General features: G+C 34.1%; 1 protein-coding gene across 1 annotated transcript; it reads right to left on the bottom strand.

Moving 5' to 3' along the window:
* Positions 1–461: 461 nt before the first annotated feature.
* LOC311183398 (olfactory receptor 2T27-like) lies at positions 462–1,450 on the bottom strand (the record flags this gene model as incomplete). The annotated part of the gene is given in 2 exon segments (XM_084252750.1): positions 462–1,147; positions 1,150–1,450. Coding segments are annotated over 2 exon segments (945 nt in total). The 3' UTR covers positions 462–503.
* Positions 1,451–13,658: the final 12,208 nt, after the last annotated feature.

Genomic DNA, 13,658 nt, shown 5'->3' with positions numbered 1-13,658 from the left:
ATCTGTACCCCAGTTCTTGTACACATAAATAAAATAGATCTTAAAAAAAAGAATAGCTGAATTTTAGAGTGTGCCTATCTTTACTCTAGATCCTGCCAAATAACTTACCAAAGTATTTGTGCAAAGACAAAATGCCCCTTAACCTAAAATAGAGATAGGATTAATCTGGTCACAAAGTTAAATTATATAAGCTGAAAGGTCATCACTTGAACATAATTGCATATTGTTATTTAAAGATTTAGGACACATACTTGTAATAGTAGAATAGTAATAGTTGAGGTTAACCATAGTATTTCCAATTAAGGTTGACAGTAATGAAGAGATTATCTTGACCTCAATGTGTACTTATGATATAGACTTCACCTCATCACTGTCAGAAACAATACTTTTCAAAAAATGAGTTCAAATGGCTTTCAAATTTGACATTGGACTTGTAGTCTAACTACAAAAGATCTTAAGTATTAGATTTACTCATGCTTACCACAAATTTAGAATGGAACAATTTAGTTATTCTTATTTTCACAGCTACACAACTTTCCTACATACTTTCTTAATGCCCCCACCACTTCTTTGTTTTTCAGGCTGTATATAATTGGATTGAGCATTGGGGTCACTACTGTGCCAAACACGGCAACAATCTGTTCTTGATGAGGTGTGTGGGAAGAGTTGGGTATCATGTAGATGAACATGGCCTGACCAAAGTAGAGACTCACCACTGTCAGGTGGGAGGAGCAGGTGGCCAGGGCTTTGTTCCTGCCCTTACGAGAGTTCATCCTGAGGACAGTGAGGAAGATGAGGGTGTAGGAAGACAGAATCAGAATAAATAGGACCAGGAGAAACACAATGGTTGTCACAAAATTCACCATTTCATAAACTGATGTATCTGCACAAGACAGTCTCAGGATGGCAGGCACCTCACAAAAGTAATGATTGATTTCCCTGGAACCACAGATAGGGAAATGCATATGGTAGATGGTGTGGACAAGGGCTGTAAGGGCTCCCCCCATGCAGGCTGCAGCTGCCATATGCAGGCAAACCCTGGGGCTCATGAGGACTGTATATCTCAGGGGGTTACAGACAGCCACATAACGGTCATAGGCCATGAGGGTTAGAAGAATGCACTCAGCAAGGCCAAGGGTGAGGAAGAAAAAACCTGAGTGGCACAGGCAAAAAAGGAAATATTTTTCCTCCCTGTGAAATAGTTTATCACAATCTTAGGGACAGTGCTGGAGATGGAAGCCAGGTCTATGAGTGAGAGATGACTGAGCAAGAAGTACATGGGTGTGTGAAGGTGGGAGTCTAGCCAAATGAGAAGTATCAGTATGGAATTTCCAGCAAAGGCCACTATGTACATGAGAAGGATAATGGAGATGAAGATGTAGGGATGCCTGAACTTGGGTAGCAGTCCCAGGAGGATGAAGCCAGTTGACGTTTCATTCTTCTGGTTCATGTTTTCTTTCAACTGTCATTCATTCTATTCAAGTTGAAAATCTAGAGGCAAAAATATATAACAAAAGATGTAGTGCTTTGATAAAATAATTATATATTTTCCAATATCCTTATTCCTTGTACTTTAATCACCAGAATACATATTCTGTAAAATAGGTATTTGAGAAATGCTCCCATAGAATCAGTTTAAAATACGTGGCAGTGATTTGCCCAAAAAAATACTTAAATCTTTACAGAATGAAAATACTTGCCTTTAATTTCCTAACCTGACTTTCCCACACACTTGTAGTCTCTTTTTATTTATGAAATTTTTTGTCTTTTTTTTTTAAAGATTTATTTATTTTTATACAAGAGCTGGGGTATAGGCCAGATGCGTGGGAGGGTGAGAGGATTCACCAGAGACAGAGCAGGGAGCAGAACAGGCAGATGACAGAAATACACTGCTGAGGGGAGAGGCGGGTGTGACAGGAGAGGTCTGTGGCACCATGTGGGATTCTTGCCAGCCAGCTGGGATAGAACTCACACTGTCGAGGCTGCAGTCAGCTTCACAGCATGGCACTCAACCCACTGTGCCACTGGGGAGGCCCATTATTTATGAATTTTGACGTACTTCATCTTAAATACTGACTCTTTGAAAGTCCAGTAGGACTTTGAGTGATCTTTTGAATCACTCATAGGACATTCCTCAAACTCTAGAGATTTTCACTTTCACAAAATAAGGGAAGGCCTTTATTCCATTGCATTGATATTTGTGAATCAGTGTATATTATTCAATTTTTGTCTCATCTTCTAATCTTAATTCTTGCTTCTTACATCACTCTTCCATTGAGCTAATTCAATAACCTCTTGATTGTGCTTTGAATAGCAATAGCCTTATCTCTTCTATCAAAACTATGGATTATCTATTAGGATCCAAAGAATAAAATCAAAATTTGTGTCAGTAACTCCAAAATTATGTACATTCAAACACAACCATTTGGATTGAAAAATTCAAAAGAAAATATGCCACTTTTTCTCTTAATCTTTTGAAATAATTCATGTTTTTTAAAACTAATTCATGTGTTTGCTTTTATCTAAGCTGGTATTACCTTATTTTGTAATTTGCAGTCAGGACTTTTTTCTTAGATTAATAGTAATAATTTTTTTTCATTTCTGTGGACCACTACATTTTATTATAAATATCACACTTCCTATATTTGAAGTGAGAACCATTAAAAATAACGAAATGAATAGTCCATGAAAAGAGAGAATTATCAGTATCATTTTTAAGAATATATTCATTATACTTTAATATTAACACAGATTCATTCATTTTTCATTTATATATTTTGTATTTCTTTGGGAAACCTGTGCTGCTTTGAAGCCCCTATGTTTGAAGTTTTTTTTTTAAAACTTATCTCCTGTTGGCATGTAATGATTCCTCTTAAAGATATATTGATTGATCTTTCAGGACATATATATATATGTATATATATATATATATACATATATATGTGTGTGTATTAGGATTTCTTTTGTTTATGCATCTAAGAACTGGGGTCTAGGTCAGAAGTTCAGGTGATGAGAGGATTTACCAGAGAGAGGGGGGAGAAGAACAGGCAGATCTACTGAAATACAGTACTGAGTGGGCAAGTGGGCAAGACAGTGGGCAAGACAGTGGGCAAGACAGGAGAGGCCTGCTGTGCCATGTGGGTCAGCTCCCTGGCCAGGGATCAAACTCATGCTGTAGTGGCTATAGATAGCTTGATAGCTTAACACTGGTTTTAAACCCTGTGCCACCAGGGAGGCCCTTTCAAGACATATTATGTAATAACACCTGAAAGCTATAATACCACATATAAATATAACTTGATTGTTAGGATGAAGATTTCCATTGACTAATGCAGAGTAAAATAATTGTAATCCAGAAACAAACAATATAGAAAAAAAATAAAAGTAAATGTCATAACAGAGGTAAATTATTTAGCACATTTTAAATGTGGAATTAGAGAATGGAATTGCATGATACCCAATATTATTTATAATCTTTGCAATACAATATTGTTAATGTGAGATACTGTCAAAATATGTGGGTCCTGAAGAAGTAATTCAGCAGTCTTAATTAAAATGTATATACTTTATTACATTTCTCCATTTTTATCTATTCCAACACACTGTAAAAAAATGTGTGTTTGTCTCCAAGTGTTCATATAGGTGATTTTTATTAACTTTTCTATTAAGGAAACATTAAATTTACTTTGATGGATATTATTAGCTAAAACAGCGATAAATAATCAAATTCTGTTATTTCTTATAATTACCCCACATACATACATAAACTTGGATTCTCTAGCATGAGTGTTCTGAGTCTGATGAGCAATAAGCAACAACAAAAACAAAACAAAACAAACAAACAAACAAAAAGCCTCTATAAACATCTATGTGAATGGCGAGAGGCAGGTCCTTATTCAAGAATGTATACATGTTACTTCTTTCCATAACATGCCAAGATACATTAACTGACTTTCAAATTCCTCTGGAAAATGGTAGATAAACTGAGTACAGTTCATCCTATGCAGGGTCCATTTTGCATGAGTGGCAGTAGAAATGTGCTGCTGGAGGATTCCCTCCAAGAGGCATACACCCATCTTTTACAACTTGATCAGTTAATATTTATGCAAAACACATAGAATTAATGTTCTATTTATCTCCTGCACATGATAGTAGAATAGATACTTACCCACTGTGAGAAACAGGTTTCCTTTTCATGTGACCCAAACTAATTTTTTGATGGTTTCTACTTTACCTTTAGCTTGAAGTTGGTGAATAACTAAATATCTAACTCTCAGCAGAGAAATCAATTGTTATATTAATATATAAAATAACATTTTAATTTTGCCTCAGTTACCAGTGAACGTTAAGCGTCTGTCACCATCCCTTTTTAGTCACATAGTTTATTGGCAATAAATTTGTTGATTTCTATTTTGTGAAACTTAACTTCTGTTATGTCAAGGTCAGTGGAAGTGGGTCAACAACATTTATGTTCAACTCCTGGTTCAAAACTGAGACAAAAGCATAGTCTTCAGTAGATTTTCTGGATCAGAATAAGTCTTTTCATAGTTCCTATTGTGGTTTGTACCACAGGATGTAAGAAACCTTTATATTTGTCTCATGGGATTATGTCCCCAGACCTTAATTAATCATACACCCAGAATCAGAAAAATGTTATTAGAAACACCTTGGGGAAAATAATCACTAACCAATATTTTGTGTTTCTTTGAAAATTAAAATAATTCTATTTTAATGTTGTCTCTGAGGAAATAGAAAATTTACTTTACTTTCACTTGGAAATTTTTTTAAAGAACTGCATATTTGACAATACTGAGGTCACTATCATTCTCATTCGAATACACTCAAAAGGGAGATAATTCACATTGGGAGAGGTAAACTGAGAGGTATTTGCAACAGTAGCACAAGATCAGGGAGATGCAAGACAGGGACCTCATGATTCCCCTCTGGAACTAAACAAATGCAGAGGGTGGGGATCTTCAGGGACAGAAACTATCAACATATACACAGCATCATTACCCTTGTGGAGGTTGGTGTAACACTGCTATACTTGGTCTGTCCACCAGTTCCCAACATCCCAGAAGGAGCATCCCAAAGAGATGCTTGCCAGTAATAGCAGCACAGTGTCACAAACATAAAACAAATTAGAAAACAAACAACAGGGAGAAGGAAAAATACAAATACAAATAACCAAGCAAGCCCTAAGGGAAGGACACACCACAAAAAGAAAACCAGCCACCAGAACTCAACAACAAATACATGGAAAAATTTATTTGCTTGTCACATAGAGAATTTAAAATCATCATGATCAAAAAACAAAAAGGAAAAAGAAAAGGAAAAGAATGATATTAGAAAATAAAAAAAATGGACTGAAGTATGATATTGAGTCCCTAAAGAAGGAAATGAAAAAAACACAGGAGATTAAAAGATTATGGAGGAACTAAAAAAATCTGGGAAAGTAATGAAAAAAGAACTGTTGAAATTGAAGAATAAATGACTTCTTTCATACAGAAATAAAAAGTACTGAGAAAAAAAGGAAAGAGAATGAAGAAACACTTAGGGAACTATCTGACACCATGAAAAAAGGAAATATAAGAGTTAAAGGAATCCTAGAAGGTGAGGCGAGAAACCAAGGAACCAAGAAAATGTTCAAGGAGCTAATCAAAGAGAACATACCAAGTATGAAAAAGATGAAAGTTGACATACAAGAAGTGAAAACACTGAATTACCACTTTGAAAAGAAAACTAGAGCACGACACATAATAGTAAATCTTTCAAGTGTCCAAGAAAAGGAAAATTTAAAGAAGCTGATAAGAGGAAAGAAAAAGATAGCCTATAAAGGAAAATTAATCAGGCTGACATCAGACTTATATGAAGAAACACTATGGGCAGGAAGAGAGTGGAGTGACATATTCAACAAACTACAGGACAACAAATGCCAAACAACAATACTATACCCTGTAAAACTCTCCTTCCTTTATGAAGAAAAAGTAAGGACCTTCTCAAACAGGAACTCCAGAAATTCATTATGACTAAACTGCCACTCTAAAAAATACCACAAGAAACCCTAAAGCCAAAATCTACAGAAGAATGCATAAGAAGAACAGAATAAGGCAAGAAATAAGATCACAGAAAGACAAACAAAATGGCAAATGCAGCCAACAGTGTATCAACATTAACTGTAAATGTAAATGGACTAAACTCATCAATAAAAGGACAGGGTAGCAGTCTGGATTAAAAAACAAATCTAACCTTCTGTTGGTTTCAGGAGGTACATTTAACTACAAAAGATAAACAAAGAGTGAAAGTAAAGGGTTAGAAAACAACCTTACAGGCAAATGGACCAAAGAAGAAGGCAGTAACAGCTGTAATTATATAAGATGAAATAGACTTCAAACTAAAAGAGGTGAAGAAAGACACAGACAGATGCTACATTTTGATTAAGGGGTCAATACATCAGGAATATGTAACATTCACTAACATACATTCATCAAATAAAGGAGCACCAAAATATATATCTGAAAATAGACATTAGAGAAAATACATATATAGCAGGATACTTCAACACCCCACTCTAACCAATGGACAGATCATGGAGACAAAAAAATAAACAAAGACACTAGAACCCTAACTAAAGACCTAGACCTCATGAGCTTAACAGATATCTATAGGACACTGCACCCCAAAAAAATCCATGTATACATTTTTCTCAAGTGCATATTGATCATTCTCCAGAATCGACCACATATTGGGCCAGAAGACAAACACCAACAGATATATTAAGATCAATATTATTCCAACTATCTTCTCTGATCATATAGGCATCAAACTAGAAATAAATCATAACAAGAAAAGAAGGAACACTACCATTTTATGGAGATTGAAATCCCTGTTACTGGGAGACCATTGGATTAATGAGGAGATTAAAGAAGAAATTTAAAAAATACTTTGATTTGAATTACAAGGAGGAACCCATTTTCCAGAATGTATGGGACACAGCAGAAGCAGTAATAAGAGGAGAGTATATAGCAATAGATGCTCACATCAAGAAACAAGAAAGAACTCAAAGAAACAACCTAATCTCACATCCCAGAGAACTAGAAAATGAGCAACAAAAAATTAAAAAAAAAACAATAGAAGAAAAGAAATAATAAAAATCAAAGAAGTAAACGAAACAGAAAATAAAAAAAAAATCATTCAAAAGGTCAATGAAACCAAATGTTGGTTTTTTAAAAAAGTAAATAAAATAGGCAAACCTCCAGCCAGGTTAACAAAGAATAAAAAGGAGAAACCACAAATAAACAGGATTATAAATGCAAGAGGAGACAATTGCAAAAGACTCAGTAGAAATCAAAAGAATACTCAGAAACTGCTATGAACATTTATATGCAAACAAGTTCAACAATCTAGAAGAGAAGGACAAATTCCTAGAATGATATAATCATCCAAAGCTAGACAAAGAAGAAATAGAAAACCTAAACAGACCAATTACAAGCAACATAATTGAAACAATAATTCAAAACACTCCCCAGAAACAATAGCCCTGGACCAGATGGCTTCACAAATGAATTCTAACAAATGTTCAGAAATGGATCAGTGCCCATCCTACAAAAACTCTTTCAAAAAATTAAGAAAGAAAGCATACTACCAAATACATTCTATGAAGACAACATTACACTAATTCCAAAACCAAACAAAGACAACACAAAAAAGAAAATTACAGGCCAATCTCCCTTATGGACCAATGCAAAAATCCTCAACAAAATCCTCTCCAACAGAATCCAACAATGCATCAAAAGGATAATACACCACGATCAAGTGGGATTTATTCCAGGGGCCCAAGAAGTTCAGCATCAGAAAATCAATAAATGTAACCCAACACATCAACAAAAAGAAATATAAAAATCATATGATCATATCAATAGATGCTGAGAAAGCATTTGACAAAGTTCAGCATGCATTTATGATAAAGGTCCTTGAAATTCTTGGGATAGAAGGAACATATCTTAACATGATTAAAGTCATATGTGACAAAACCACAGCCATATTATTCTCAGTGGTGAAAAGCTAAAAGTCTTTCCTTTAATATCAGGAACAAGACAGGATATCTACTCTCGCAATTACCTTTCAATATAATACTGGAAGCCTTAGCCCGAGAAATAAGGAATGGAAAGATATGCTAGGAATACAAATATGGAAAGAAGAAATAAAACAATCACTATTTGCCAATGATATTATAGTATACATGGAGAAACCTAAAAACTCCACGGAAAAACTAATCAAATCAATCAACCAGTTTGGTAAAGTAGCAGGATACAAAATCAACACAAAAAATTCAGTAGCCTTCCTTTATACAAAGAATCGGTCTGAAGAAGAAGAAATCAAGAAAACTATCTCTTTTATAATAGAAGCAAAAAAAATCATATACTTTGAAATAAACCTAAAAAAAGAGGTGAAAGACCTATACAAAGAAAATTATAAAACATTGTGAAAAGAAATAAAAGACACAAAGAAATGAAAGACATTCCCTGCTCATGGATTGGAAGAATTAACATTATCAAAATAGCCATCCTACCAAAAATAATTTATGATTCATTGCTATTCCAATAAAAATCTCAATGACATTTTTCAAAGAAATAGAACAAATATTGATGAAATTCATATGAGTCACAAAAAAACCTTGAATAGCCAAAGCTCTCCTGACTAAAAGGGGAATAGTGGTATCACACTCCCAGACTTCAGACTACACTACAAAGCTATAATAATTAAAACAGTATGGTACTGGAACTAAAACAGACACACAGAGCAATGGAATTGAATAGTAAGCCCCGATATATAACCACACATATTTGGACAACTAATCTTCAACAAAGGAGCAAAGAATTTGCAATGGAACAAGTACCATTTGTTCAATAAATGGTGCTGGGAAACTGGGCCACCATAAGCAAGAGAATGAAACTAGACCACTACCTCACACCATGCACAGAAATCAACTAAAAATGGATAAAATATATATAAGACCTGAAACCATAAAATATATAGAAGAAAATACAGGTAAAACACTATAAGGCATACATTTCCGTAATATCTTTAAAGACTCATCATCCAAAGCAAAGAATGTGAAGGGAAAGATAAACAGCTGGGATTACATCAAACTGTAAAGCTTCTTTACAGCAAAATATACATTATCTTAAATGATGAGACACCCTACTGATTGGGAGAAGATTTTTGTACTTCAGACAACTGTTAAGTCTCTGAGCACAAAGATATACAAAGAATTCAAACGACTCAGCAAAATCAAAGTAAACAATCCATTCAAAAAATGGGTGGAAGAACTTAAAAGACATTTCTCCAAAGAAGAAATGCAAATGGCCAACAGGCATATGAAAAAATGTTCAGCATCCCTCATAATCAGGGAATTGCAAATTAAAACCTCAGTGAGATAACCACTTTACACCAGTAAGAATGGCACATAAAAAAAAAAAAAAAAAAAAAAAACAACTAGCAACAACAAATGTTGGCAAGGATGTGGTGAAAAAGGAACTCTTCTACACTTCTGGTTGGAATGCAAACTGATCCAACCACAATGGAAAGCTGTATGGAGGTTCCTCAGGCTACTAAAAATAGAGCTGCTATATGGCCTAGCAATTCCATTCCTAGGCATCTACCCAAAGGACACAAAAGCATTAATTCAAAAGGACTCCTGCACCCTATGCTTATCGCAGCACTATTTATAATAGGTAAGACTTGGAATCAACCCAAGTGCCCCAAAACAGATGACTGGATCAAGAAGATGTGTGTGTATACACACACACACACACACACACACATATACATACAATGGAGTTCTATTCATCAATCAAAAAAAATAAAATAATGCCATTCCCAGCAACATGGATGAAGCTAGTAGAGCTTACGCTTAATGAAAGCTAGAAGTAAAGCCAGAAGTAAAAAGAAAAATATCAGATGTTTTCACTTATAGGAGGAATATAGGGGAACCATATAAGGGATCACGGAAGAAAATAATAACAATAAGAACACAACAAAACATAACAATACTAAACAGACAACTATAAATCGAAGACATTCTACAGGGACGGGGGAGGGAGAGTGATCAAAACGAGGGTGTAAAAAATTAAAAGAGGAGAGTCACTGCTCCTACATCCCTCGACTCCCCAGTGGTGGTCAAGTGATTTCACCCAGGGGAAAAGATTATAAAACAAATATCTCTAAAATCCTCTCCAAAGTGAACTAATATTATTTCTAACAGATTGTAAGGAAGTCCAGGTCTCACAGAACTTTTGAAAGTAATGGAAGATCTTTTAAAGGAAACATTTCAAAGGAAGCCGTGGTTATATTGACATAACAACAGAGCTATAGGCTAGTCCCAGGGAGATCGTACCATGGAGTTGAAGGTAAGAGTCCGGGGTTCAGGTCAAACTTCAAAAACTGATGTCAAAACATACCAGTACACAGGGGTTTATTTTAATTGGGTCACAGTTCAAAGCAACAAGAGTAGATCTTTTTAGGGCTCAACAGTATGTTTTAGTAAGTAGAAGAAAATATCAACAAACTCAATATAATTTGATAGACATTATTAAATATGAAGAACAAAGAGAAAAAAATCACTGAAAAATGATGAAAAATTAAATCTACCCACTCCCTCAAACCTCCATGAAATCAAAGAAGAAAAAAAATAGTGATTCTTATAGAGTAAGAATATCAAAATTTAAATTTAAAAAAGAAATTTTTATATACAGGAATGGAAAGATAACTTTACAAGTACAAGAAAATTGAGAGGTCTTTTCAACTGAAACAATGAAGAAGGCAATAAGCTAGCATAGTCAAAGTTATGAAAGAAAAGTGAGCCAAAGAGGGTCATTATATCCCAGCAAAATTACCTTTTACAACGAAAAGTGATCCCAGAGTTTTTTACTGATGAAATAGTCCATACAATAAAGAAAAAAAAATGATATAAATTCCCCATAGTGTTCAGTTGAATTTTAGGAGACTTTTCCTAATTCATTCTATGGTATCAAAATTAACCTGATTACAAAATGAGATAATGGTATGTATTAAAAATGAAATAAGAGATCAATGACTTTTATTAAAATATATATTTCAACTGCACATAAGATAATAATAAATTAAACCTGACAGTGTAAAAAAGAAATTATATGCTGCAAATGAGTAAAATTTATTTGTTTTTTTAAAAGATTTATTTATTTGGGCCTTCTTGGTGGTGCAGGAGGTTGAGCACAGCACTGTGAAGCTGTCTGCAGCCTCTGTAGCATGGGTTCGATCCCAGCTGGCAGGGGAGAGACCCACATGGCGCTGCAGACCTTTCCTGTCTTGCCCGCTGCTCCCATCAGCAGTGTATGCTCCCCTCAGCAGTGTATTTCAGTCAGTCTGTCTGTTCTGTTCCCCGCTCTGTCTCTGGTGAATTCTCTCATGCTCCTGCACCTCTGGCCTGTACCCAGGTTCTTGTATAAATAAATAAATCTTTTTATTTTTTTAGCATTTATCACAGTGCATTTTATTATCATTTAGTCATCAAACACATGTTAATAGTTACTGATGTACAGTTGTCCATGTTTGCACTACAAAAACCTAGGGGATATCATTCACTTTACAGACATTTTAAACTTGTACATGTATTTTAAATAAATAAATCTTTAAAAAAAAAATTTACTTGTGCTGCAGTGGCTGTGGATAGCTTCATACGTTGCTTGACAGGTTGTGTCTTAACTCCTTGTGCCACCAGTGAGGCCCTATTTCTAGTTTTTAAGCTTGTTCAAGATTTGGAAGTCCACAATGTAATCCAGCACATCAACAATGTAAACAAGAAAGTAGTATCAAAATTATTACCATATAAACATATTAATTCATGCAGAAAAGGTATTTGACAACATATAATACTATTAATGAAGAAAAGATCAAAATTTCCTTAATTTGATAAAGAACACCACCATACAAATTTCAGATACACTTACCATCATGCATAGTGGGAAGCAAGTGGATGCCCCTTTCTAAGATTGAGAGCAAGAAAATGATCTCCATTTTCATCACTTTTAGTGAATATCATACTGGAAGGCCTACTATGTGAAGAAGAGAAAAAATAAAACAAAAACTCCCTGCAGATTAGTAGGAAGATAACAACGAACTGTCTTTGATAGAAGAGGAAATGTAGAGGGAAAATAGAATTAGCAATCAAATGTGAACAAGAGTTCCTTCTGGGTTGATAAAAATGTTCTGTTTTATATAGAGGCAATAGTTGCATAATAATTTAAATTTAATAGAAATACAGAATTGTACAACTTGGTTAAATATTTTATGTTATGTAAATTTCATTTTCATAGAAATTATTGTCAAATGTTTTACTATCTGCCAACATTGAAAAATTGGAATTTAAATAGTAACAAACATAATAATATCACAAACAAGTGTACACACTATGGAATAATAATGAAAAAATGTGATAAAAATATAAGATCTATATTTAGGAAACTGAATATCTGAACATCTGAAGACAATCAAAATGTCTATGTAAATGGAAGGTGTTTTTGTGCTTATGATTTGGAAACCCAATACTTTAAATATGTCAATGAGTCTCAACTTGATCTATATTTGAACACATTCACAACCAAAATTCCAGCAAACAATTGTAAGTCTATAAGGAAAGGTAAAGGACCTAGAGGAGCCAGTAAAACATGGAAGACAAAGTTGGTGTACTATACTGCAAGATAAAAAATTTACTATAATGCTGTAGTAATCAAAGAGCATAATAAAGGTGGAAGAGAAGTCACAGGGATAGTTGGAAGAGAGTAAACATTCAGAAACAGACACACAGAGTCAGCTGAACTTTGACAAAGGGTAAATAAAGTCAATTAAATGAGGAAAAATAATTTTTCAAAAATAAAGCTGAAATAATTGGACGTTTATAAGCATAAAAAAAAACAAACCTAAAACATAAACCTGAAATCTTCCACAAAAAATTAACATAAAACAGATCATAGAAGTTGTATAAAGCAGGAGCCTCCATGGTAGCCTAGGGGTTGAGTCTGAGTCCTACCAAAACTATGCCCACACATGGCATAGCAGACCTCTGCTGTTTTATCTGCTGCTCTTCTTAGCAGTGTATTTCAGTAGATCTGCATGTTCTCCTCTCCATTATGTCTCTGTTGAATCCTCTCACCCCCTGCACCTCTGGCATACATCCCAGTTATTCTTTGCAAAAAATAAATTAATAAAATATTAAAAAACTAAGTTATGTAAAGCACAAAAATCATAAAAATTATAGAAGAAATTAAGAGAAAATGTAGGTGATCTTGACTTCGGATATGGAGTTTAAGACAAAATGGAATTTTAGAAAATTAAAAGTTTTACTCTGAGATATACACTGTTAACAGAATAAAAGACAAGCTACAAGTTGACAAAAAATATTTTCAAAATATACATCTGATAAGGGATTTATACGCAAAATAGATAATTTTATCTTTTGCTTGTATGAGGAGAACTCATTGAGAATGGGAACTCTAAATCTTGAGCTTTTCATTACATCAAAAAAGAAATTACTAAGTAAACAAAGTCAGAGCTGTCAGCACTGAGTGTCAATTAAAAAAAAAAAAAAGAGTAAACTGCCAAAATCTGTTCTAATCCAG

The sequence above is a fragment of the Talpa europaea genome (genome assembly GCF_964194135.1).
Source record: "Talpa europaea genome assembly, chromosome: 13".
Classification (NCBI taxonomy): Eukaryota; Metazoa; Chordata; class Mammalia; order Eulipotyphla; family Talpidae; genus Talpa; species Talpa europaea.
Note: the sequence above shows the minus strand (reverse complement) of the source record. Positions and strands in the feature narration are given on the sequence as shown.